At 45.4% G+C, this 27,822-nt stretch overlaps 1 protein-coding gene across 2 annotated transcripts in view; it reads left to right on the top strand.

Annotated features, from left to right (window-relative positions):
• PEX14 (peroxisomal biogenesis factor 14) overlaps positions 1 to 27,822 on the top strand; it is a 121,392-nt gene that overhangs the window by 81,366 nt on the left and 12,204 nt on the right. The window contains exons 2-4 of one of the 2 annotated variants that reach the window (XM_066637303.1): positions 12,000 to 12,151; positions 18,181 to 18,303; positions 26,314 to 26,399. In XM_066637303.1, the coding sequence (XP_066493400.1) occupies positions 12,046 to 12,151; positions 18,181 to 18,303; positions 26,314 to 26,399 (315 nt within the window). In that variant the 5' untranslated portion in view covers positions 12,000 to 12,045. The remainder of the gene's footprint in view (positions 1 to 11,999; positions 12,152 to 18,180; positions 18,304 to 26,313; positions 26,400 to 27,822) is intronic. The other variant, XM_066637302.1, reaches the window with a different exon arrangement.

Below are 27,822 nucleotides of genomic sequence, written 5' to 3'. Positions count from 1 at the left end.
TGCTAAGGCAAACTAAGCAGGAGAGGGTTATTAACTTCAAGCTGTGCGTGTGAGCGCCCCCAAGGCATCTGCTTGGCCACTGTGGAAGAAAGGATGGTGGATTTTGTGGCCGTATAGCCTGATCCAGCACAGCTCTTCTTACATGCTTATGGTTTCCTGAATGCCCAGTGTTTCCATCTCTACTCATCTCTCCCTGTAGGCACAGTCCCAACACACTGGGTGTGTTGTGAGTTGTAACCTTGGTTCACGTGGTGGCCCAGCAAGCCTAGTCAGTGCCTCAGGCAAAGAGAGCTTGTGTACATTAGGAAGCTTTGCCCACCCACACCCCCTAATATTCCTTGGCACACAAGCAAAAGACTTCACTGAAAGTTGAAAGACTTTTTTTAAGTGCCAGTCTGCCATCAGGACTTGAAAAAGGGCACGTTGTTCTGCCCGGTCACTGGAGTTTTGGCACTCATGTGCAGTTGGCATGCCCCGAGGGAGCACCATGAAAGCCCCCATGCAATGCTCTCCCTCCCTCCCTCTTGCAGCATCCTCTCAAACGGCAGCTTCCATCACAGTGGAGCATTCCACCTGAACCTGGTGCAGCTTCTGCGCTCCTGGGATGCAGCTTCCGAGATTTATGTGGAGTGACAAGGATCAGCAGAGCATGTTCTTCCAGGCCCTGTACTGATGACCCTGGTGCTGGCAGAAGAATGGGGTGCTTTGGAGGCCTGTCCTGGCTCTCCAAATATTCCTATTTTTCCTCTGGTAGCCCTTATGATTTAAATCTGAAGGCAATAAGAAATGATGCTTTAAGCCAATTCTTTGGGGTTTTTTTTTTGTCTAAGCGGTAATTAAAACCTGCCCACTGTTGACTAAGCCAAGCTGTAGAATGTCTGTATTTCTATGTTGTCTTCCGAAAAGTTCTCATAGCTTCTGCCTACTGAGTCAGACATTGATGTGTCTTGTTCAGTGCTTGTCTGTACAGACTGGCAGTGGCTCTCTCCAGGCTTTCAGACAAAGGGGTCTTTCCCAGCTCAATCTGGAGATGCTGCCAGGGATTGAACCCAGGTCCTTCTGCTGAGCTTACATCCCCAAACTTCTCAAATTCTCAAGACTGGCAGGTTTCAAGAGAACAAGGAAGTTCCACAATAGCATGGAAGTCTCTCTAGGTTAATTATGTAATTTGCACAAGACATACAGTACATTCATACAAAGCTTCCTGTTACAAAGTCGGCCTACTGGTCCCCTTAAGCTAGGATCATGTGCTCTCTGGAGTTTCAAGCAGGGGTCTTTCCCAGCCCTACCTACAAGGGGTTTGCCTGGTGCCTGAAGTATAGCAGACAGAGGGTTGATTAGAAAAGGCCAGAAGAATAGCTTGGTGAGACGCTGCTTCAAATCTTCCTTCTAGTGTTTCTTGTGAAGATGGGCTTTGGAAAACTTGTGCACTATCCAGAAAAAATACAGCATATACAACCGATCAATCAGAAACAATGTCAAACTTTTATATGAGTCTTATTCACTCCAGAAGCTCCATACTTCTTGGGGGGCTGATATTCTAGTTTTCTAGTCCCTTCTGTGTCCTAGCGCAGGTGTGCGTCCTAGCGCTAGGATGGGGATACCTTTTCCTGTTCCTGTTGTTATGTGATTAGATCGTTAAGCAAACATTCAGCCCAATCTAGTGCCTTTGTTGTGTAAACACATACTCCCTGCCAGACACTCACTGGCTGCACAGGCTACTGGAGATATTTTGCCTCTTTGTTGTGTAAACAGACACTCTGCTGCTGGCTATGGGAGACCAAACTGCCTCATTAAGAGCCTCTTTGTAGTGCTTTATATGCGGTCCCTGTCCTTCTGAGGAAGCTTGTTAAGCAACACATGCCTCTAATCCTCAACATTTGCATAGCACTTCACATATATTATCTTGCTGTGCTCCTTGAACCAGCCCTGTAAACTAAGGGCTATGCTGTGCCCATATATTTCAGGTGGGGAACACAAGGCTGAGCTTGGAAGCGCCATGCATAAGTTCATGGCAGAGTCCAGGTTTGAAATGGGAAAGTCCTGATTTGCAGCTCAGTCTGTCTTTGCAGTAGAAGCTTCTAGAAGCCTTTAAAAAGAGTTGGGGGCCTCGAACACACTGTCGCGCCTTGACCTGCTGCTCCCTCATTCAGGTTTACTTTCTTCTCCATATTGTTGCAAGGATAACAAAGAGCTTCGGGCTGAGACCAAGTTTCAGGCTCTGACCTCAAAGCCCCCGTCCCCCAACACATTTGAAGATCAAATCAAATGTGTCCAGTAGATCCAACTTTAAATCTTCTAGATTTAAAGTTTAAAAATTAACTCTTGGGGCAAGCACCTGATGCCAACTCCATCAGGTGCTTTTCTTGTTTTTTTGTTTTGCTCGTAGTGTTATTTTTTGGGGGGAAATAGCACTAGATCTCAGAAGAGCTGCCGTTGTTGTGGCAATCGGAGCTCAGGAGGATTGGAACAGCAGTTACCATGTTCTGTGTGGTTCCCCTGGGAGTGGTGATGAAAGGCTTTGCTCATTCCTTACCACCAGCACTTCGCATGACTGCAGCCACTTGGAAAAAACAAACAAACCCAGTTTTATGCCTCTTATTTCGTTTATTTTTTTTTTAATTTCTTCACCCTTCACGGTGCAATCAATGCCCCTCCAAAGGGTCTGAGTTCAAATGTCTTTGGTGGGAAGGGAGTGATGATGGCTCTCCCCTCCCCAATTCCGTGTTCAAACAGAGAGAAGTTCTGCATTCACTTTGCGGTCCACAGTACTGCGGGGTAACTTGTAGGGCTGTCACTCACTCAATCTGTCAGTTAATCAAATGACGTTTTAATCGATCGAGTGATTAAATTTACATAAATCATGTATGATTAAAACAGGAGCTTTGGAAAAAAAAGTATTTTTCCTTGCTTTTTAGGTAGCTTGTGTGCCAGGACATATATATCGCATCTTAGGAAAATCATTTCCTCCTGTGTGAGAGTGCAGGGAGAAATCCTCTTCTAAAATGCAGTGTAAAAGTGCATAGGGAATGTCTCTTTTTAAGATACTGCCTGAAATTTAGCAGTTTGCAGTAAAAAGAATTGATTTTTTTTTTCTTAAAGTGTCACCCATTTAATCAGGTTTGTCTTTTGGGTAGATTAAAATGTTTTCAGCTGATTAACCTATTAATCTGTTAGGTTGCAGCACTTCTCAAATAATTTAGGACAGTGGTTTTCAAACTGAGGCGTCGCAATGCCCCAGCCTGAAGGCCCTGTCCGCTGCCCCCTTAAGGGGCGAGGGTAGAAAGGAGGCAAGGAGGAGGCAGTGACGTGATCCCCAGGATCGCCTCACTAACGGGGCTGCAGGAACTGGGATGCACTCACCAGTCCCTGCAGCAGCCTGTCGGGGGTGCAGTGAGCCCTGCCCAAGTGTCTGCAGGGCTCCCCAGCCTGCAGAAAGTTAAAGAGCGCGATTGCTGCACTTTCACTTCTGACAAACTGGGGAGCCCTGCAGACTCTCGCGCAGGGCTCCCCACACCCCAGGATGACTGCTGTAGGGACTGGTGAGTGCATCCCAGTCCCTGCAGCCCTGTTAGCAACACAATCCTGGGGATCACCTCACTTGCCTGGGGGCCCCCTGCAAGAACTTACTGCAGTGCAAACTCTCCGTGAGAGTTTGAAAACTGCTGACTTAGGAGATGCTTTCCCTTTTTCCTAATAGTACTGAACAACTTGGATCCCATCCCATATCCACCAGTGTGTTGCATTGTTACTGATGCTCTCCAGCTGTTGAGAGAAGTGCCAGAATTTCTCATTAGAAGAGTAGAACTAATTGGTCACCCAGTAGTCTATAGGTGCTGGTTTCTTGTATGCAGTCAGCCAGGCTGGAGTAGGCAGCTTTACAGGACCAGGTGGGATCCAATTGGAATCTTTGTATCACCTGACTCTTGCTTTACTGATAGCTGTAGAACCACCGTCTTGCCATCCACATCCATGTCAGCCATCCGTGCTGAAGCCAGCTGACCAGTAGCTCCCTTATCTGCAAGTTATGATATGGAGAGTCAGGTACATGGTCCTGTTGCTGGTGTCCTCAGTTCAAGACAGCTTACAGTTTCTTCTTTCTGGACTACTAGACTGTCTTTACGTTACAGCGTACATACCCTTGGAAAGTCTTCTGGATGCAAGTTCAGCTCTTGCAGTGTCCTCTGGGTGCAATTCAAAAAAGACTACATGCACACATGATTGGGGTGGTGGGTACAGAACAGTTCACATAGCTGGAGTGCTCTTTCAGGTTTCCAGGGTGAAGAGGCAAGCCTTTTTTTCCAATGGCGATCTCTGGCATTTCCTGTAATACTTTCTTTGTAGTTTGGGGAGGCGGGGGGGGGGGTGGCTGCTTAAACGTATACCAGGGACAGAGGAGGAAAATTGCTGGATCACAGTTAAAGTGCCAAACCCCTCTTACAGGGCTAAAACGAGCTCTGGCTTAACTGATGTGCCCCTCTCCTCATTTTCTTTGGGTGGAGCAGAAGACATGCTTTAAACGAAAAACTCTTTGCCTTGGTCTGAGGGAAGACCTTATCTCTTTTCTGAGTAGCAAAATTGTGTCATCTTTGCCCTTAAAGCATGCAACTGGAACCTTCTTTTGAAGTTTCCATGACACACTATTTCACTGCTGAAGGGGCAAGCCTTTTTCTGCACAAATGCTGGAGTTAACAACAACAGTATTTATATACCGCTTTTCAACAAAAAGTTCACAAAGCGGTTTACAGAGAAAATCAAATATCTAAGTGCCTTTGACTCTTCAGCATTTTCCTCTGATACTGTTATTGCAGTTTTGGGAATCTGTTTAAAAGTAAAAGAGTTGTCCCCAGACCACATTTCAAGCACCAAAGTCCTTTACGGATTACAGGGATATAAGCTGCTCCGATATGACTTGGTTGCCCTCCCTCTCCTCATTTTCTCTGGGTGGGGCAGAAAATAGCTCACTTCAAACAAATAGAGGACTCTCTTTGCCTCTGGAGGGGAGAGTAAGGAGACCTGACCTCCCTTCTGACAAGCGAAACTGTGTCTCCTTTGCCTTTAAAGCAGCAGTGAAATATATTTTGTACCGGCTTGTAATGCTGTGATTTATGCTGTGATACGGTTTGCGATATCCCAGTGTCCTTTTGCCTTTGTGTTGAGATTTTTCTCCCCCCTCTCTCACCCGCCTTCTGCTACATTTAATGTAATAGAGGTGAGTATGTTCTCAGGGCATGGAGGTGGGTGCATATTCTAAGAATATGGGAAGCATGCTCCCATATTCACAGGGAAGCATGCTCCAAAACTTTTTGCACCCCTCTTGCTCCTACCATGGATTCTCTAACCTGTTTCAGTTTATTTATTTAAACCGTTCTGCTTTTGGAAATGGAATATATCAGGAAATTGGCAATAACTAAAGGGACTCATGCATGGATTATCACGCGCACACGTTTCTCTTGCTCCCCAGCCCTGGTAGCAAGTTCGATTTTAATGCTTTGGAGCCTGTGTAGGCAATCCCTTAGCCACACGTTTCTGCCGCAGGCTTTGATGGGCCCTCCTTGGCGCTTGGTAGGATGCCAAGAGGGAAAAGCTCCGTGGTAGGACACCGCCTTGCAAGCCTGTCAAAAGTCCCACGTTTGAGCCCTGACATACCTGTTTAAACAATCAGGTGGCAAGTAATGGGAAAGACTTTCTCTGGCTGAGATTTGGGAGAATTGCTGCAAGACAGTGTCGTGCTCTCTGAAGCTAAGCGGAGGAATAACCTGACTCAGCAGATGGCGGGTTCATATGTTTGTGATCCGGGCAGTTTACTCTGGGGTAGTTGGGTTATTTGCATCATGCATATATACTCTTATAGTGAGTTGGTCCGTCAATCCAGCAAGCGTTCTGCTGCTTAGAGGGAGTGCACTCCAGGGTAGCTTGAGTATCTTGTCTGTATGGTGCTCTTGGGAAGAAAAAGAATGTAGTTTCCCCCCTCCTTTTTCTTTATTTTTCCCTTGCATAGATATACAAACAACTGTTCTTTCCCTATTTCCAGGTTGCAACCTGCATATCCTTCTGAAACTTTTAAAGTTAATTTTCAAAAGATAATACCTCTTTTGCCGGTATATCGAATTGAGGGGAAAAAATTAGGAAGGAGCTGTTGTTTTTATGAGCATTTGGGTTGGACATGCCAAAATTTGCTCAGAGATGAATCTCATTGAAATAATCAGGACTTGCTTCCAAGTAAATGCATGTAGGCTATCACATGCTTGTGAAGTTAATAAGCTAGGGATGCAGGGCAAAAATAGGATACTCTGAAGCATTTCTAGTTTTCGTTGCAAATATTATTATTATTTAGATTGTCAGAGTTGGCTACAACAGAACATGATCTGTGTAAGATCCAACGAAGCACCGCGTGGTTTTGGTAGAGATTAGTGCAGCCTGCGCTTTGTTCCATTGGCTAATAAACGAGTGCTTAAATTTTGGGTGGCTTTTTTCCCTGGCTTTTTTGGAATAGAGTTGGAAATAAACAAATTAGTTGGAGGAGAAAGAATAAGTTAGATTGGAAAGGGGAGCAAAAAGGGGGGGTACTAAGCCCATAAACAAGGTGATATATAATATTTTTTTTCATTCTCCTTTTAAATAAATACCGATCAGCTTTATGTTCAGAGACAATAGGAGCCGTTGGCTTAAATTTGCAGTTTACTGTATTTATGGCCGTAATATCAAGGTGCTGCCGTCGTAATTTCATGCCCCAATGAGAAGTGCAAGGTCGAAGCAAATGCTTCCATCGGCATCCAGCTAACACACTAACTCATAAACAAGGCCCGCCTGGATCAGGTGGCACGGAATAATACAGGCTAATGAAATACAGCACAGCTTTCCATTACTGTTAGTTTTTACAGTGTCGTCATTACGTATAATTTATGTTTAAAAAATTCAATTTTATACAAGGCTCTGGGAAATAGGGGTCTGCAGGTCACCCGACGAGTTTTAACGGCACTGGGGTGGGGTGGGGGAGAAAGGGGGAGAGCGAGAGTGTCCGCATGACGTCCAGGCTGTGTTCTGGCCAGAAAATGTTAATAAATAAATTTAAAAATGGCTTTAAAAAATAAAAAAGTCAAACTTCTGTTCTACCCACCTCTCCTTTACACACACACCCCCCCCCAATCTTTACGCCTTTCTCATTTGGGGAAACAAGTTTGCATACTCTTGCCAATTTCCATTTCGTGTATTATTATTGCTTGTACTTTTTTTTTTTTTAAGTGTGTTTGCTGTCTTCTCAGGGATAAAGGGGTCGGTTATTTGAAAGGCAGGTGGCTGTCTGTTCGGTTTTCCATCCCCCCCCCCCGTCTATCAATCACTCAGGAGGTCCTGTAAATGGCAGGGCGGGGAGGATGGATGGGGGGGGCGAGAGAAAACAGGGGCGAGGAGAGGGAGATACTTAACAACCTCTCCCAAACTCTCACCCCTTGACATTAGCTTCCTCGCCTCCATTTACGCTCCGTTTTTTATTATAGAATCCGAAAGCTCAGCCAGCACAGTGAAACTTCTGCCAGGTCTTTTATGCTAAGAAGAAAAAGGAAAAAAAAAAGCTCTTAACTCTTCACTTGCTGGGTACTTGATCTCATGCATTTGACTTTCCATGAAGGGAGCACTGTTGTTGCATCCACTGTTGTATTTCAGACCTAGTTTGGTCATGTGGGCCAAATGTTCTACCATGGGGTGTTTGGCCTCCCAGTTCTCCTCCTGTCATGGCAATACAGCTTGCCATGGCAATAGAGCTTCACATGCCCAGGTAGTAATGGGTGTAAGTTGGTCTTGTTGTATTGTGTTGCACAACACGTTGATGAATTGCATTTTTATTCTGCCCCCCCCCCCGCCTCAAAGCAGGCATGGTGGCCATCCCACTGTCCTGTGTCAGTTAATTTCACAGGCTAATTATGCATCGCGTGAAGAAGGAACGGTTATTTGCTTTGCCTCAGCCATCCTGTCCTCAGTGGGTGACCTGGAAATTTCATAGCTTGCACAAAAGCAGGTCATGGTCTCCCCTTCACCTGTTTGCTTTTCATACATGATCTTATTATGAACCCTGTTCATATCCTTATAGTGGTCGTTTTGGTTGTCCTCATCTATAAGATTGACCCAGACACCTGTAATGTGGAGATCTGTAGCATGATGGCTAAGAGACCAAGCTGTGAGTTGGGACTACCTCTGCCTCAAATCCCACCTGTCCTGATCTTGCTCAGTGGCCTTAAGCAAGCCACTCCCTTTCCTCCTCAGTGTTCCCCATCCACAATATGGACATAATGATAGGAACTTGTCTTTCCGGATTTTTGCACAGACAGCACCAAAATAATGGGTGCGAAGCACTTTGCACATTCAAGAAGCGCTGTGCAAATGCTGAGTATTATTATTATTTAGGACGGGGCCAGACTGTTGAAGTTTTGGTTTGGTTGAGTTTGGACAGTGGAGGGTGAAAGAGAGGCAAAGCAATCTCACTTTTCCATTTTCATAGGTGGAGACCAAAGCTCTCTAATATTTCTTCCTCCACTCTGTTGGTCAGCAGCTGCCATTTTTTCTCCCCAGAATGCTCCAGGTGTTTGAGGTCATTCTGAGAACAAAACGGTGGTGTTCATCAGTAGAGGACACATTTTCTCTCCAAAATTGTCCCCTGAACAATGCTGCATTATGACCTAGTGTCGTTCTGGAGCTTTTTTGGGGAAAAACATGTTGCAGAGAAAATGTTGGCCATTGCCACAGTAAGCCCCCTGCATTCCCCCTTTGCCCCCCCCAAAACCTGCAGAGATACTCTCCACCATTTCTCTGCTTGCAAATGGAGCAGCAAAAAGAGGGGGAGGATTGAAGCCCTGCCCTAAAAACCGCTTCTTTTTGCACATCTTCTCAATGTGAGGGAACACTGTATACATTTTTCCCAGAATCCTCCTCTCAAACCTGTGCTCCTCTTCAGTCAAGATTAAGTGTCTTCCTGATAAGGGGGGGGGGGGAGAAAAATGTGCAGGGACATTTCTGTTGACCTTAGTTGGGTTGTTTTCTTTTTTGGTTTGCTTGTAATAGAACCTTAAAAGATGAAATTGACCTGACAGGGCCTCTCTAACAAGGCCTGTGGAGGAGGAAGGACCAGAGGAACCCTCACCTTTGACCTCGCTGAAATATGTTTTAAACTCCACTTGGACCTTTTGTTCTTCTTTCCAAAGGCCAGGCTGGAGAAGGAAGAAAAGGGGGGGGGGGAAGAATGATGAGCTCTTTAGGAAAAGAAAGTCAGTGCTATTCATGAGGAGCGTAGTGGGCAAGAGAGACTGTTATAGAAGAGGAAATCTCGTTTTGCTGTGAATGTGCTTGGCAGCCTGAGGCAGGTTGCTCTCTCAACCGCTCTCTCAACCGCTACTTTTCCGTCTGCAGTATGGGCATAACTGCTGAAGTATCTTATCAGCAACTGTGGAGAACTTTTGACTTGAATGTTGGTGAGATCAGGAATGCAAAACTTGAGTGAAGCCTCCACTTATTACACGGCATGTCTGTGGAGCCTCTTACCAACTGGCATATTTTTCCCTTCCTGAACAGGGTTCTGTCTAATTTTTGCTGCAAGCGTGAGCACTACCTTGACTTGCATGGCAGCAGTTCCAGAACACCCGCGATGATGTTGCCATCAACACCAACGTCTGGGAAGCCAAGCTCCGAGCTGGATGGGGCTCAGTTTTAGAGCTGCATGGCCGTGCGTTGCCACAATGGAGTTGTCTCAGAAGGCACATGGGAGGAGCCTGTTCCCACCTCCGGCCACCCTGTATCTTCTCCTCCTGTTCCTTGAATTGGAAAAGGAAGAGGGGATTGGTGAAATATCTATGGGAGGCATTTTGACAATATCAAGTTTGAAAAAAACACTTGCCTAACTTACATGGTTGTGGTGAGGGTAACAAGATGGGGGTGTGTGCAATGTCCTTTGAACACTTTGAAACATGGTGTCTGTCAGTTTTAAAATCTCACTGAATGGACTTTAGAGAAACAGACAAAGCCATTGCCTTGGGCATCTTTTGTTCTAGGGTGCAGGCAGGTCTTAAAATGCAGGCAGTTCTTAAAATATGAGAGCAGCAAGACTCCACTTGATGTGTGTTTCTTTGCAAGTAAACAGTGTCAGCTACCCGGCCTCTTGTTGACTCTTGGAAAGGGACTATGAGAGAAAGGGAGGTCTCCAAACCCTGACTTGGGACTGTTCAAAGGACCAGTTTGGGAAGTGGCCCATATCCAAGGATGGTAAAAACTGCTTTCAGAAGCCAGCAAGAGAGAGACTGAAATTCTGGTATGCCAGACTGCAGGAAAGGTTAGGTTCTTGGGCTGTGAGCACAGGAAGCAGGTGCATGGTCCTAATGAGGAAGAGGTCATATTTCAGAGAATCAAACAAGGAGAGAAACATAGCTCAGTGATAGAGCCCATGTTTGGCGTGCCAAATATAGGAACATAAGAAGAGCCCTGCTGGATCAGGCCAAAGGCCCACCTAGTCCAACTTCCTGTATCTCACAGTGGCCCACCAAATGCCCCAGGGAGCACACAAGACAACAGACACAATCTACGCCCCAGTACCCTCCCCTGCATCTGGCAATCAGAGGCAGCCTGCCTCTAAAACCAAGAGCTCACACATACCTACTATGACTTGTAACCCGTAATGAACTTTTCCTCAAGAAATTCATCCATCCCTGGACATCCCAGTTTTTACCATCCCTGGATATGGGCCACTCCCCGAACTGGTCCTTTGAACAGCCTCAAGTCAGCGTTTGGAGACCTCATTTTCTCTCATAGTCCAAATTTGTCCAAAGATCACATTTGTCCAAAGATCATTTGTCTAAAGATCACAGGTTCAGTCCATGGAAGCATCCCCAAATGGAGCATCCCCCATGGAAGCATCCCCCATGGAAGCATCCCCAAATGGAGCAGAGAAAAATCCCTGTCAAGACCAGTTCTCAAAGTCAGGCAGATAGTTGGGTTGACAGAAGAGGCAAGGTCTAGGAAAGATGGAGAGGTCTAGGAAAGGAAAGATAGAGGTCTAGGTCTAGGAAAGATGGAGAGGTAGATGAATTGAGTTGGTGTGATATTTCACAGCAACACATTGCTCAGATTGAGAGACCAAGCCAGCTCCCTACTGGTAGATCAGACCAGCCAGCTTCCTATATGCCCTGTATATAAATTGGTATGTTTAGGTTGCTGAGTTGCAGTACCCTCCCTGGCCATTATCTGGGTGGCACTGTAGTGCAATGATGATAGAGCTGTCCAGGGAATAAGGCTCTGGTTTGGCTGCCAGCAACCCTAGTTGGAGATGCACACACCAGGCGGTTTCCAGGACAGAATGGAAAGCCAAACCATTAATTTTTTTTATTTGAAATCACTGTTTTGCTGTGTTTTTCACTGTGTGATTCCCTCCTGCTGTTTCTCAGATAAGAGTACGTTGCCTAGCAGTGACGTTCCTGCAGGAGAGAAACCAAGGGACACTCGCAGAGCCCATTGTCAAATGGAACCCTCTGACCTCTGCAGAGGAAAATATTTTAAGGCATTGTGGAAAATAAGGGCTAATTCATCTGACGGCAGCATGCTGGAGGAAGGAAAAAGATGGATGGGCGAGATGGAGGGGGGCTTGGCGGGTGGGTGGGTAGGTCACGTTCTGTTTTCCTCGCATCCTTCCCTCTGGTTCAGTCCTTGCTCTGTACCCTCTCAGTTATATTATTCCTTCCAGATAGCAATCAACTGGAAGGAAGTGTGTGTCTAATTTGCATGAGATTATTTAAAACAAAAAAAAGAAGCTCACATTAGTCAGGGTGATGGTAAACAACACAGGGGAAGATGCCGCCTTATAATATAGCCACGGTTTAGATTTCAAGGCCAAATATAATTCACTTACAATTGGCATCTCTCTCTCTCTCTCTCTCTCTCTCTCTCTCTCTCTCTCTCTCTCTCTCTCTCTCCTTGTTAACCTTCTGAATCCTGCCTGGCCTCGCATGGAATGGGGCCAGGGGACTGGCTGTGTCAGGGAACTGGGCATAGTGTCGGACACAGGACATGTCTATGGTGCTCGAGAGTCTGGTGTTTTCTGCCATGGCGCTGCTCAAGTGCTGGAGAAGGGGCAGAATTTGGTTGGAAAGAAAAGGCAACAGTGGGGCACCAGGTTGGTTCAAGACCTCTCAGGGTTCAAATGCCTTCCTGTTATCCAGCACCACAGCATGCTCTTATATACTTTCTCTTTCACGCAGCAGGCTTTCAAATCACACAAGACAGCTCTTTCTCCACTGGTGCATCTAATACTTTGCAAGATTATAAGAAAAGTCCAGCTGGTTATCAAATGGCCAGCAGTGGTCAACTGGCTCCTACCGGGAAGCTTGACTTGCCTCTCTTGTCCCCCCTCCCCAAGCATCTGGTACTCAGAGGTACACTTCCTCTATCTCTGAAGCTGTCCTCCATCCCCATCTGAAGAAGATTCCTAATGAAAATAGCAACACTCAGTTTAATCTCGGTTAATACAACCAGATTCATGCAAGAAACAAGTTTTTATCTGTTTTATTCCACCCCAACACAATGTGAATAGAGCTGGCAAGAGGGGTCAGCTAATAATGGCTGTTATTTTTTGTACTTCCCAGATTGAGAGACCTCAAGAGCAGAACCTTCCATGTGGTTTACTGAGCAGTCTTCAGTGATAAATCTTATCACATATGCTTTCAGAATAGATTGGGGGGGAAGTATGGGCATCCTCATTTGATTGAGGCCCTTTGTAATTCCATTCCTAGATTGCACCATGAGTCAACTGTAGAAATGTCTTCCTCATAGTGGCTCTCAAGTTTCCCTTGGCTCAATTCAGAACTAGGTTTTGCAAATCAAGCTACATTTCTCTCTCTCTCTCTCTCTCTCTCTCTCTCTCTCAATAACTCCCCAGTTACTGGAAGTTAAGCTCTCAAGTTATAGGCTTCCCCCCCAAAGCCTCAAGCTCTGCGAGGTGCATTCTTCTCTCCTTACGTAGTGATGGTGGGAACAGCAAGAACTTAGCAATGTCTTTCTGTGATGGCTTGCTGTCATTTTTAAATACAACACCAGCATCTCCAGTGACAGGACACTGGGACACAGTTCAGTGCAGGGGTCCTGAATCCATAGTACCTAGAAAAACTGTATTTCCGAGGATCCTTGGAAAGTTCATTTCCCAAAGTCCCTGGTGCAAGAGATATTGTCACTGAAACATTCAAACCACCAGAAAGAAAGGCTTGGATGGGCAGGTCCAGCACTGCTTGACTCGAGTGAAATCACTAGTCTCTGTCCCTGTGACTCGACTTGAAAACGAGTCATAACGGGTGGAATTTCCAGGTTGCCCAGAGTGTTTTTGTGACTTGAAAAGACTCAAGTCATGAGTCGTTCCCTTTACAAAGACAGCCTTGGGGGGAAAAAATGGAGCTGCTGCTGGGTGTGTGTGTGAGTGGATGGTTCTCTTTAACCACTCCCCTTATGTCCCCATCCCATCTGTAAACAGTGCAGAAGGGGGTGGGATGGACTGCCTAAGAGTGGGGACAGAAGCAGCAAGAGGGAGGAGGGTCACGCGCAGCAGCTGTGAGGCTTACCAGGACAACCCAATCCTTTGCAGCTCTACTCAGAAGTAGTCCCATTGTAGTCAGTCATTCAGTGAGGCTTCCTCCTCCCAAGTAACAATGGACCCCACCAGTAGTGTAGCGAGAGGGGGTGCTGCAAAGCACTAAGTCTTGCAGGGAGCCTCACCTAGGCTTGCAAAGCACTATGTATTGAACGGAGCCTCACTGCAGGCCTGCAAGCTGCCCCTTCCCCTTCAGGGAGGTGGCAACAGGTGAGGCAGAACTGCCCTGTTTGTGGAAAAGTACTGCAGCTGCCCTGCCTGCTTACACCTGAGAAGGCTCTCCTTATACCTGCTTTTTCGGTTGTATGAAGAGCCTCCTTGGTGGTAAGTAGGCAGGGCAGCTGTGGTGTTCTTCCAGGGACTACAATGGGGCAGTTCTGCCTCACCTGCACTGCATGTCCCTGCTTCAGAGTCATTTTGGTCAGCTAGTGGTGAGGCTCTGCAACACGTAGTGCTTTGCAAGCCGAGGTGAGGCTCCCTGCAAATGCACCCCCTCTAGCTATGCTTTGGGAGCCCACTGGAGCCAAAGTATGATCTCTACGAACTGCCTCCTCTCCCTCCCTGGGCTTCTCCAACCAATTTTAAGGCGAGAACCCCCTTGGCCTCTTCCTTCTGCCCTACCTCATCCAAAGAAAATATCAGACTGCCCATCCTTGATCCAGTGATCATCAGTTCCTATCAGAGATGGGCAAGAGAGCCCACTCCCACCTCCCCCCCCCCATCCAAAAGCAAAACATCAACACTTCCCTGCCTCCTGGCTGGAACATCCCTATTGCTCATCTGATCTGAATGATGGCTCCACGAAGTCTTTCACATGGCGAAAGCAAGCAAGCAAGCACACCCAGGTACAGACAGACTCCATTGCGCATGCTTCAGTACCAAGTAGGGGGCCTCAACTTGAGTCAGTGCCTGAGTCATTAGCATAAATGACTCAAGTGTACACAAGCCAACAAAAACAGAGTTTTTTGCAACTCTGACTCGAGGTGACTCGAGTTACCACCCCTGGAAAAAGGGCAGGTGCTGGTTTTTGATTAACTATGTCAGTGGTCTTCAACCATTTTTCTGCCACGATCCACACAGTGCAGCGTCTACCTCACGGCCTTGCCCCTTCTGGCCCTGCTAGCACGTCACTTCCAGCCCATCCTCTTGTGAAGGCCCCCAAGTCACCCGCTCAACTCCACAAGCCATAACTGCTGACACTGGGCAACACAGAGGGCGGTGTGGAGCCAAGCAGGTGGCTCAGGGATTGTCAGGACCCTGCCTTACCTGAAAGGGATGCTGCACCACATGGGCCTTCCTGCAGGCCTCCCGTGATTGCCACAGCAAATCACAAGTCCCGGCCTGGCACTGTAGCTGCGGATCTGCCTGGTGGCTGGCCTTGCAGAAGGCCTTCTGGGGTGCTACCCAGACAGTGTGTTAGTCGCCTCATATGGATGTGCCAAGACATGGCATGCAGGGACCCCACCACTGACAAGGAGTGGCATCCTTGCTGACCCCAGAGCAAACGCGAAACCCCAGAAACCAGGCAAACGCGGCCCGGCAGCCCTTCCTCCAGGACCAAGGCCAAATGGGTACAGCATACTAGAAGGGGTGATGCCACCGCAACCCCCATTGAAGAACCCTGAACTGTGTGATTCAAACAAGAACTTTGCCAGGAAACAGTGTTTGATTCATAAAGCTGCTAAGCATTGCTAGCCTGACGAGCTCATGTTTGAGCCAGGCAGATGTGAACTTTGGCTGCATGCATTGAACATCCATGCAAAGCTGCCCTTGTCCAGCAGGCCATCTAGCTCAGTATTGTCTGTCTGACAGGAAGTGGCATCTTTTCTGGCTGTTCTTGAAGATGCTGCAGGGGTTGAACCTGGGACTTCCTGCATGCGAACCATGCATCCACCACTGAGCTGTGGCCTTTCCCCAAGGGCTTCAAAGTCTGGGGACTTGAAAGTCCAGATCGAGTCTGGTGGCACCCTGGAATTCCTTAGGGAGAGCAGCCAACAAAGCAGGCCCTGGGATGGAGATGAACAGATTGCATGCAAGTCAAAGTCCAGGCTTCAGGCCGGTGTCTCTAATGAAGCCCTCTGGAGACCTCAGGAAAGTCTTTTTGGCAAGGGAACACAGCCTCCCAAAATCTGGATTCAGTGAGGAAAAACACACACACACAAACTCTTCTCGCTGCTGCAATTTAACCTTAAGCGATGGAGTATTAGCCTCAGACGCCACTTTCCAAATGTGTCTCGTTCAATTTCCTTAATTTATCTTTGAGTTTATTGCTTCGTTTGAAGTAGTTTTTCTATTGCAATTCCCCATTCTTCCCCGAAAAAAAAACAAAACTGAAAAAAGAAGCATACCATCAACTGCAAATGTGGTTCATTTTAATCTGTAATGGTGTAAAAAAAAAAAACTTACAAAAAAAACTCCCAGCCCAGAGTGGGGAGAAAACTAACAATAATGTAGGAAAACAGACAGGGAAACAAAAAGCTAATTATTGGGTTAGACGACTAATTAGTCTAGATCGTTTCTGAAGATGGGAATAATTTGCTTTATTTTATGACAAATGCGGAAATAAAAAAGGAGGGGAGAAAAATCGGGTCTGATTGTGATTAGTATGAATGGGACACAGAACATCAGGAGGAAATAAAACTGAAATGGAACAGATCAGAGGAAGGCCGTGGCAAAACTTTCAGAAAATGAGGTTGATGTTGCCTTGTTGAAAAAGCTGCTGCTTGGCTAGCTGGGTTTTATCCTGCACTCCACACAGCCACCCCGTGTGCCAGGGAATGCCGAGGCCTCCCCATCTGCTGTGGCCACAACATATGGAAAGGATTTGGCCAACGAGAGAGAAAAAAGAAAAGGAACCAGCTGCTGACCGGCATCTGCGAAGGAAGTAGCACAGCTGGTTTGCTTTTTGCAGCAGGGAGAAAGTGCTTAGTAGGAAAGGGGGGGAATAAAGATTGAACGCACTGCTAGGATGCAGCCAGTGGTGCGGGGCCTGGAGAACAGTGTGAAGAACCGCTTGGAAAGTGAGGCAGTTCTTACTTTAGCAGCTTAAATTTCAACCACCACCACCACCACCACCCCCTGCCCTGGGTACAGGGTAGTTTTAAAACCAGGATACACAATCTTATGAGAATATTGTAGAAGGTCTTGACCTACTGTCAGTTTGTGCAAGGTTCACACTGCTCGCTAAAAGCTAAAGCAGAATAGAAAACATGAAGCTGCTGCTTTTGGAGTCCGGTAATTAGTCCATTTAGCCCAGTGTTACCAACACCGGCTGGCAGCAACTCTCCGGGTTTTCAGGCTCAGGGAACCTGTCCCAGGCCCACTGGGAGATGCTGCCCCTTGAACCTTCTGTGTGCAAAAGTTGTGCCAGGACCTTTCAACGTCACACTTATCCGATGCTTTGGGAAGCTCATTGGCACCCCACTCCCTTGTTCACTGCCTGGTTCTCAAGCACCATGGGAACTGGCCTCCTTCACTACCACCTTTATTGTTACAAATGGAAGAGCAAAATTTGTATCTGCTGTTCTCACATGCTTCCTGGCACCTCCCATCATTCCCCCTGAGCCTGGCTACTTTACCGGGCAATGGTGAGGGCACAGTGTTAGGGAAATGGGACATCCAGGAATGGTAAAGTGGCCCTGGGGAAGAGGAAGTCTGGCCCCCTGCAGTCATCCAGTAAGATCCCCCCTATGCCCCCTAGGCGGGCAGCAGCAACAGCGAACCCCCCCCCCCCACAAACCTGGGGCTCCCACCTGTGGAGCCTGCCCCCGTTACGCATGACCAAGCTAAGCAACCTGTTTTGCTAAGCAGCCACGGGACCCATGCATCAGAAGGATGACTTCCCTCACACAATCCTGCCTTCTGCTTAAGTTGTCTGCCCTTCTGTGGCCACTCCCACCCTTTGGAAGACCAAGTGGCTAAGCCCAGCTCAAATTTGGGAGAGTTGCAGGGGGATAAAACAGGGCCTGGAACTGGTCCACTTCACCCCCAGCTTACCTTTTCATTTCATGGCTTGTTCAATTCTGTGGTAACAGCTGCTGGTTGGTGACTGTCATTCCATGCTGTCATCTCCCTAATGCCCTGTGAAAGAGACTGTGTGATTTTCATAGGAATTTCTGGGGTGGGGGGTCGGGGGGAAATAGTCCCTAGAAGGGGTATTACCACCAGTGAGTTCCCCAAATGGCCCAGTTGATGCATTTCAGCCCCATTCCAGGATGATTGGTCAACAGAGCAGGACTCTTTTCTCTTGCACTCCAGCCTCAGATGAAATTAAAAATTAAAAAAAAAACTTTTCCCCCCAACTGTGTTGTTTTCCATGCACAATGGGAGACCACAGAGATTCGCCAAGCTGCTTCTGGCGTGAGTTGGAACAGCATATCTGGCATTCTCACAGAATTTAATTTTGTACCTTGCAAGTACCTCTGAACATGACTGTTACGTGTTTGGAATGGAGGTGAAGCGCTAGAGTTCCCTTCAGTACCCCCCTTGTTACGGAGGCCCCCAACAAGGTGCTCTAAAGGTGGCCTCTGGATTCTCAACAAATCTTGTCTCTCTTCTCCCACCAGGACTGACAGATGAAGAAATCGACTTGGCATTCCAGCAGGTGGGCACTGCCAAAGACGAACCCCAACACCAAAGCCTTTCTACACAGTTGGTGCCAGCTCAGCCCCCCCACCTTGCACCATATAGTAAGTATTCCCTTGAAAGTCGTCAAGCCTCTCTCTTTCTGGGGCGTTTCTCAGACTGTCTTTTTCTCAAAGGGTTGGAAATGTATTCATTTAATTTAGTTAAAATTCTTAGATTCTGCCTTTCAATTCCATTTTAAGGGACCCCCAAGGCAGCTCATAACAAAAATGAAAACCATGTAACAGTAAAAATAAGCAATAACATACTCTAAAAACAGAGCCAAGAAATCAATCCTCAGTAAACAGAGTCAATGCGCTGTTAACCATTGAGAATGTTCTTCACCCAAAGTGTAACGAATTGTTAATGCCTGCTTCGGCACTTGTAGTAAAGGAGCCAGCCAGCTTAGGGAGCTCTGCATCAGGGCACCACCACCAAGAAGGTTTTGCACTAACCTTCCATGTGTTCCGAATGTTTTTGTTTCAAAGTTCTAGTCCTGATTGAAGTGAACATATTTGAAAATAAGACAGGGACATGCATAAAGCATTAGCTAACAGAGGGGAAGGGGAACTATTTTTAGATTATCTTCTGTCCTAGATTATCTTCTAGGACAGCTGTCAGTGGCATAGCTAAGGGGGTGCAGGGGGTAGCAGTTGCATGGGCATCAAGCTTTAGGGGGGAAACAATCTGAGCTTGACACTAGTGACCCACATTGTGAAAATCTTGGTATATATGATTAATACCATCATGTTATATATCATTGGAAAGGTAATTTAATGTAGAATGCAATGAAACAAACCCCATTGGAATATCTGTATTCTACCAAAAGTTATGGCTAATTAACTAGAAAATGAAAACACAATTGCCTTATAGAACAAAAAGTAGATTTTCTTAACTCAAAACTGACCTATGAGATTGATCGTTGTTCAAGAGGTGCCCCTCCTATATTTAGCAGAAGAACATCCATCCCTCTTCACCCCAATACAGTGTCTCGAACTTATCAGAGGCACACTTTTTATTTATTTACTTAATTTGATTTTGTCTGGGGACGGATGGACTACAAATCTTCTTTGACCTCAGATAGCAGATAGATGCCTTTCCACTTTTGAAAAAGCCCAGACATGATGTCACTTCTGGTTGTGACATCACTTCTGGGACAAGATTTTGAGCTTGACACTGGGCTGCACGATCATTAGCTACGCCACTGACAGCTGTATTTCCCAATATGGAACTTTTAAATAATATTATATGTAATACTTTGACATTATTAAAAAAAAAACCTTTCTTCCCTTATGTAATTATAGTAACTATTCTAATGTAAAGTATATGAAAGTTAATTTTTTCCCAATTTTATTGGAATTTGAGAACTTCTTCCTTGGTAAACTTTCTCAGGCAAGCATTTCCATTTCATCAATATCTAATACTTTAGATCAGCTGCTACTTAATTGTATTTTCTGGGCAGTAGAAATAAGGCTGCAAGCCCAGCCATCTTAGCTGCTAATAAAAGATTTAACCCAAGTTATCTCCTAGCCCCTATTAGTCCTAATAAAGAGATTGCAGGATAAAATTCAACTTGTTCACTCACTGTAGTTTGGCTCCTTTCCTCACTCATGAAAATGACAAGCAAATTAATTAATCACATGCAACTCAAACATGCAATTAAGCTGCGGCCTTTTGGATCAACATTCAGACCTGATACTGCTCTCCAGCAGTTTCGGAGGTTATCCTGAAGTAGGGAAATCACACAGGTGACTGAATTAAACATCCATTTCAAACAGGCACACCCTGGACTGTGCCATTTCACTGAGCAGATAGTGATGGGAAAATCACATCTTTCAGTGCTACCTGATTAAAATGAACGGCTAATATTATAATGCCGTTGTACAAATCGATGGTAAGGCCACACCTGGAGTATTGTGTCCAGTTCTCGTCACTTCATCTCAAAAAGGACATAGTGGAAATGGAAAAGGTGCAAAAGAGAGCGACTAAGATGATTACTGGGCTGGGGCACCTTCCTTATGAGGAAAGGCTACGGCGTTTGGGCCTCTTCAGCCTAGAAAAGAGACGCCTGAGGGGGGACATGATTGAGACATTCAAAATTATGCATAATTATAAAAAATTATGCAAAATTATCCTATAAAGTTGATAGAGAGATGCTCTTTACACTCTCACATAACACCACAACTAGGGGACATCCACTAAAATTGAGTGTTGGGAGGGTTAGGACAGACAAAAGAAAATATTTCTTTACTCAGCGTGTAGTCAGTCTGTGGAACTCTTTGCCACAGGATGTGGTGACGGCATCTGGCCTGGATGCCTTTAAAAGGGAATTCGACACGTTTCTGGAGGAAAAATCCATTATGGGTTACAAGCCATGATGTGTATGTGCAACCTCCTGATTTTAGAAATGGGCTATGTCAGAATGCCAGATGCAAGGGAGGGCACCAGGATGCAGGTCTCTTGTTATCTGGTGTGCTCCCTGGGGCATTTGGTGGGCCGCTTTGAGATACAGGAAGCTGGACTAGATGGACCTATGGCCTGATCCAGTGGGGCTGTCCTTATGTTTCTTATGTATGTTTCTTAAGAACAGCCACCAAAAAAGCCCTGCATGTGGAAAGCTAGCAATCTGGGGAAGAAGGCTTAGCTTTTCAGGGCAGGAAAAGGTTTTCTCATTCAAACCTGTGGTTTCAAGTGATACAAGAAGAACTGCAGCATGTGCTCTTTCAGCACATAAGAGCTGGACTGATAATTCTTTCTTTGTGAAAAGTTTGCTGGGAGTCATTTTGCTAGCCACAGTCAAGAGACAGACTGTTAACTAAGGTCAAATTCTTCAAAGTAATTTTAAGAACTACATTGCCAGATCACACCCATGTTTACCTAGTTCAGAATTTTCTCTCTAGCAACAGCCAGCCAGCCAGATTGCCCATTTGCGTTCACAACCAGGCGTGAAGATGATGGCTTCTCTCTGCTGTTTTTCCCAGCACATGGTGTAGAAAGGTTATGCCACTGTGCAAGGTTTCATTTGACTGTCACGGCTAATCATTGTGGTATCTGTCTTCCAGAAATCTGTCTAATCCCCTTTTCAAGCCATCTAAGTTAGGTGCATTACTTCATGTCGCAGGGAATTCCTTGTTTGTTTTGCCTTCTGACACAGTACAAGTTTACAAATCACATAAACACAAGGCAACTTACAAACTACATAAATAAAAAAAGATTGATCGGCATAAAGCCATGCCATAATTTGGGTAGAATCTATCTAGATGGCAGATACACAGCACCAAACACAAAGGAGTGAGAGTGCATCCAGCTCTTCCAATATTGTCTTTAAATAAAGGCATTTTGAAAACAGGAGAGGTTGCTTGGCAAACCTCTCTGGACAAGGGAATGCAGTTGCCATCGAGAAGGCCCTGCTCCTTTGTCACCATCTTCCTTGCCTTGCGAGGTGACAGTGCAGCCATTATGCTTAACCATGGTTAGCTGACTTAACCCTGGCTAAGAGATGAAACATATGAAACTCAAGTCTGAAGGTGAGTAGGTTTCATGAATGATAGGCAGGCTGAAGGCTCAAAGTCTGGTGACACAGATCAGGGATCTGGTAGACCCCCAGCAATAATTTGCTCCAGTTGAGGGAGTGTGACAAATCTGCAAGTTTTATATTGGCCAGCGGCACTGGATTGGCCTCTGTTGTCACCTGATGTGCTGAGCCAGGAGCATTGTGGGTTTTGGTGCAAACATTCCAGTGAGTGGTGCAAACATTCCACCCAAATCAGGCCCACTACTAATCTTGTATGAATATAATTTCTTCAACTGACCTGCAACCCTGGTGGTACAGGAGCTGTTCTTCAGCATCACTGGTTTGAGTCCACAGTAGCTCTTTCTCCAACTCCTCAGTCCTTAATTTGAAGTTTGGTTCTCTCCTGTGCCCAATGACATGTCCCTCTCTTCTTTCTTGGTGTGCCTGAGCATATGCGCAAGTGAATCTTTCCCCTTCACATGCAGTCCTGTTGTCAAGAGATGTCAAAACTGTTTCTTAAAAACCACCACAAACCTCTGGCTCCTTGATTTTGATTAATATAGAGAAACACGACTTGGGCTGACTGATAATAAAACTGATAAATGACATCTGAATTACTTGTAGCGGTAATTTATTACATAAAATATCTTTTATTTGACATGCGATTAGTTGCTGGAAGCATCACTCAATCTGACGAGTTTAAACAGGCTCCCAAACTGAATCCACCAACCTGGAGGAGGGAGAGAAATAAAGAGGAGGTAGAAGGAGCCATCGAACTGTCTCTTGGTGGCATGTGTGAAACGCACTAATCTAGGAGTGAGGACAAATCTTGGTTCTCAAGTGTTTAAATGATTGATGGGGCTTCTGTAGACTTTCTCGCACCGCTTCTTACCCTCTTCATTATGTCCGATTCACAAGGTGTTCCTGAAAAAAGGTATGTAAGAACAGTGGCATAGCTATGGGGGCGGCACAGCAGTCATCACCTGGAATAGCTGGGAGGAGCCAGCAACATGGCATGTTGCGGTGCTTGCAGTACTTATCGCCCCCCCAATAGCTATGCTACTGTGTAAGAAGGCCTGGCATCTCCCTGGCATTGTCCTGTAGGGATATACCCGAGTGGGGTCAAGGCAGCATGCAGTGCTGGGACTTCTCCAGCAGCAGTAATGGCACCATGTGCATTTAACATCCATTCTGCCACATCTCGAAAGCACTGCAACTTCTGGAAGTCTTCTACACAACAAGGGTTAAGCACATTGGAAGTGAGATTATAATATTAGTCATGGTTAACTTTCTAAGATTGGAGTCCTAAATTTGAGGGCCTAAGCCCCACTGAACAAAGTGGGACTGACTTCTCTTTTTCTTTTTCCCACACTTCAAAATACACTACTGATCTCCTTTATAATCTTCTTCCTGGGCATTCACGCACATCTCTTCAAAACTCAGCCTGCTTTCCTAGGAAGGCCTATTGGTGCCCACTTAAAATTCAAGGGCAGAAAGAGAAGGAGCCAGTGTGAAGCTGTTCAGCTGTGGAGAATTAAGATTTCTTCCAGGCAACCACGTGAGGCAATAATTCCCCCCCCCTTTTTTAAAGCTACAAATAACTAAGAAGGCATGTGAGCAAGCTAGGAAAAGTTTTGTTTTTTGCGTCTTAGGAACATCAGTGGCTGGATTTGTGAGGCTGTTTATTCTGGTATATCCCACCCCAAATATTATGTGATGAAGATGTTATACTTTTGTATCCTGTGAAGTCCGTTGTCACTAGGTTCTGATCGCTTTACCCTACTGCAATCAAGCCTAAGTACATGTACTTCAAATAATTGCATATTCCTCCCCCATTTACTCTGCTGCCTCTCTCCTCCTCTTGCTCTTTTGTCTAGATTGTGAGCTCCGCAGTTGCCTATTGTAAAGCATTTTATGCGCAGATGTTCTTATCTATAATAATACCTGCCTGTTCTCCACAGAGTTGAGCAACATGTTTAGCTTTCCAACTTAGTGAGGCAGGTTAGAGTGTGGCTCAATTCAGATGACGTGTCAAACTATTGTTAAGAAATTGTGACACCTGAAAAGACACCTTTATAGCCACTGATCTGCCACCAGAGGCTGCTACACCATGGAGAGGGGAATGCACTTTGGAAACTAAGTGGACAAGGAGGGAAAAAAGAAATTCAACCATAATTTGTCCTGTAGGTGGAAGTGTGAACCATGGTGTGGATTCTTAATCATGGTTAGCAGAAACCATGGTTCCATGTGGCTATACAGTCCTTGAACCCTTGAGAAAGGGAAGAGTTGGAAACTGAGCAAGCAACCCCTTTGTGTTGTGTAAATCTTTAAAACACTGGTGGTGTTGAGTAACAGAGATTTCCTATGATAGGTTCAATTAAGTACACATGTTTACCCCAACCACAGAAATCGGCAAACGCTGCCACCCTGATTCCACTGCTGTTTCCCAAGCAAGCAGAATTGCTGAAGGAAAAGTTTCTAGTCCGCAAGATTTTGTCCTTTCCCATGGATTTCCCTTTCCATTCCATCGGAGGAGTCTTGCATTTTTGTCCCCCCTCCAATTAGTTCTTCCCCTTCTCCTTGGTGTCTTTTTATTTTTTGTCACAAGACAGAATTGTTTCACACATGTCTAAAACGAGTAAAATGGCATTTCAGCTCCTTGTCTTTATAGACTCTCTGAACTTTCCGAAAGATCATCCTGGTCCCTTTTCATTAATAATGAAAACCAGGGGGCAATAAAATGTTCTTAGCGCGAGCATTACAGGAACGGGGGGAGAAATGAAAGGGGTGAAAGGCCACAGATAATGGAGTTTTTTGTGGAGGGGGGGAGACCTACAGTTGTCTTCAGATTCAGCCTGGAGGTCAGAGCTGATGGGGAGTATAAGAACATAAGAACAGCCCCACTGGATCAGGCCACAGGCCCATCTAGTCCAGCTTCCTGTATCTCACAGCGGCCCACCAAATTCTCCAGGGAGCACACTAGATAACAAGAGACCTGCATCCTGGTGTACTCCCTTGCATCTGGCATTCTGACATAGCCCATTTCTAAAACCAGGAGGTTGCAAATACACATCATGGCTTGTAACCCCTAATGGATTTTTCTTCCAGAAACTTGTCGAATTCCCTTTTAAAGGCATCCAGGCCAGATGCCGTCACCACATCCTGTGGCAAGAAGTTCCACAGACCAACCACATGCCGAGTAAAGAAATATTTTCTTTTGTAGGGAATTGGGCCCAGGCAAAAGAAGGACAGCTGTGCCAGCATCATTTATAGGAAACTGTCCAAGACTAGTTCCTTTTAACTTATAAGCCTTATGTCCCCCGGTAGTTGGGTGAAGAGGCACCTTTCAATTGCTGGATCTCATGTTGCTCAAAAAGAGAGGAATTCTGCAGGTGTCTTCCCTTTGTTTTGTATTTTAATTCCAAGCTCCTATGGATCAGGGAAACATCTTTCCATTTCTCTTGCTATGTAAATCCGTTCGCAGACTTTTTATGATTATTGAAAAGCAGTCTACAAGTGTTCTTGATGGTGATTAAAGTGGGGGTCTCTTTGCAAGACAATGAGTGTATTGGTGCATTTGAAGAGGAGGTTGGAAACCTCAGGGCCAAATTTAAGGATTAATTTAGTTGAGGTGAATTTTCATGGATGAGCAATTTCAGTGCAAAAAACACAGTTTTGGACAATCTAGAATGTTTTCCAGTATCTTTTATCTTCCATTCATCGTCTAGTTTTTTTGTTTATTTACTATTTTGCTCTAATCATTGCCCCTTCCCCAGCTGTTTTGGTACAAGTTCTTTTTAAAAGGATTCTGTCCTTACTGCTCATATGATCCAGCCAAGCAAAAATGATGTGGCGAGATTGATAGATGCATGATACAAATATAGGGCCAAATTGGACTGAGGGCAATGCTTCCTACTCTCACTCTGAATAGTTGAACTTTTTAACTTCAGTCCAATTATTATTTTATTGGTTTATTATCTCTGAAATAATTAGTAGGGCAGGGAGGTAGGTCAAACTTCTTGAAACCTGTCCCTCCTGTTTCAACTCAGTCCTACTTGTTACAATATACCTAAATGTTGCTAGGAAATGTACAGAATCTTATTCATTTAAAGTGGATTTTTGCATATTCAAAACAGTTCAAATTTCAAAGCCTGTTTGCCTCTAATATAAAAGAACATGACAAGGCAGCCTTACAAATAAAACCAGAAAAGTTACTAGTCCACATGAATCTATTCGGCTGCCCATCCCCGCATGCCTAGGTTAGTTTTTTATAGCATGAGAGGCCTGAAAAACCCTGGACCTGTCAGTCTTGGAAAGGCATCATCATCATCATCATCATCCTTGAGTGTCTGAAAAAATGTGTCCAGTTCGTAATCCATAAAATATACAGGTCTCGATCTTCACCATCCAGTCTGCCAGTGATCTGATTTCCCATCAAGGGTACTTCCACTTTTAGCAAAGTAATGTGGTCCTCCTCCTCTACGTCCCTGAATCAAGAGTAACAGGGAACACCAGGAATCTCCCACACTCCTTTTCACCCTCTTTCATCTTTGCCCTCCAGGCCCACCAGGCTCCAGATGGCGGGATTATGGCGCCCTAGCAATTATTATGGCCGGCATTGCATTTGGTTTCCACCAGCTTTACAAGGTAAGTGGTGCCTCACTGGGCCATCAAGTGGGCCATTGTGGGTAAATTGAGGTCTATTGGTGGATCTTTGTTGTCACATGCAAGACATGAGCAAAACTTTCTCATTGCCCACTGTTTAAAAGCAGTAAGTTAAAACAAAACAAAAATGTCTGCCTCAGCCTTCTGCTAATCACTTCTTTTTTAGCCTCAATGCTCCCAACCTGTAAAACAGGAGCATAATTTGTTTCTTAATATCATTGAATTTGGAGATTTCTCTGTAAGCACTGAAAGAGTACAATGTCACAACTTTTTTTGCTGTGATTGCTGTAATCCAAGGATATTAGAAGAAAGAGAACATCGGGATATACAGACTTAAGACTGTAATACACCATGGCCTCAGTCTTGGGGATAGTGTGTGTGTGTTTTGTTCTCTCATATTTACTACTCTGCTGAGAATTCAGCTACCCTCAGCCGTCTTTAAATTAAATTGACTCATAGTGTTCACTTAAATCACAACTGTGATGGGAGGCCATGGGAGGCGGAAGCAGAACTGTCTTAAAGATTCAAAGTTTAAAACCCACACACAATCAGGGCTGAATCAAGATGGCTGCCCTGTTTGCTGGTAGCAGCATCCATCCCCCCTTCCTGCAATGCCCATATGAACAATGTTGAACCATGACGTGGTGACTCCTAGAGGCCATCTTGAGCTGGTGGCCATCACTGCACTGTGGACAAGGAATTCCCTTGGCATTGGTGGCACAAGGCACTGTGTGAAGAAATCCCTTCTTCTATCTGCCCTAAATGTATTGCTGACCAGTTTAATTGGATCGCCCCATACAAACTACTGGCCCATAATTACCAGGAGCTGCCTTCTCCTGGGCCAGACCTCTAGTTCATTTCTCTCTGTATTGTCTACACAACTGGCAGCATCTCTCCAGGGCTTTAAACACAGGACTTTCCCAGCCTTAACCAGGGAGGCTGCCGGGAATGGAGCCTGAGTCCATCATCATCATGCAAAGTGGTTCCTTTCTCACTTAATTTCCTTGCATTTTGGTGCATCTTATCCCTGGCACACATACATCTAAATGCATATGTATGAACTGTAGGTTTTCCTGTCATGTATCATTTTGCACTCTTGCTAACGCCTTGTAGGCCTATCATGTGTTCTTAGGGTATTTTAACCAAACAGCCAGCACTCTCTTGCCTCCTAAATGAACACAGATGGTTGCAGAGTACACGAACGCAGCAAATTTAGCAGGGTGGCCAAATGCAGACTCTGAGCCATGATCATTTTGATCAGTTATTACAAACAAGTCTCTGTTTTGACTTGTGGACTTTTGGAGGGTGTGTAAATAGATACACGAGGATATTGTGTAACACCTGCAACTGTAGATCAATTGAAGAATGTATTCCCCACCTCCAAACATTTAAAAAAAATTTTTTT

The sequence above is a fragment of the Tiliqua scincoides genome, chromosome 9 (assembly GCF_035046505.1).
Source record: "Tiliqua scincoides isolate rTilSci1 chromosome 9, rTilSci1.hap2, whole genome shotgun sequence".
NCBI lineage: Eukaryota > Metazoa > Chordata > Lepidosauria > Squamata > Scincidae > Tiliqua > Tiliqua scincoides.
Note: the sequence above shows the minus strand (reverse complement) of the source record. Positions and strands in the feature narration are given on the sequence as shown.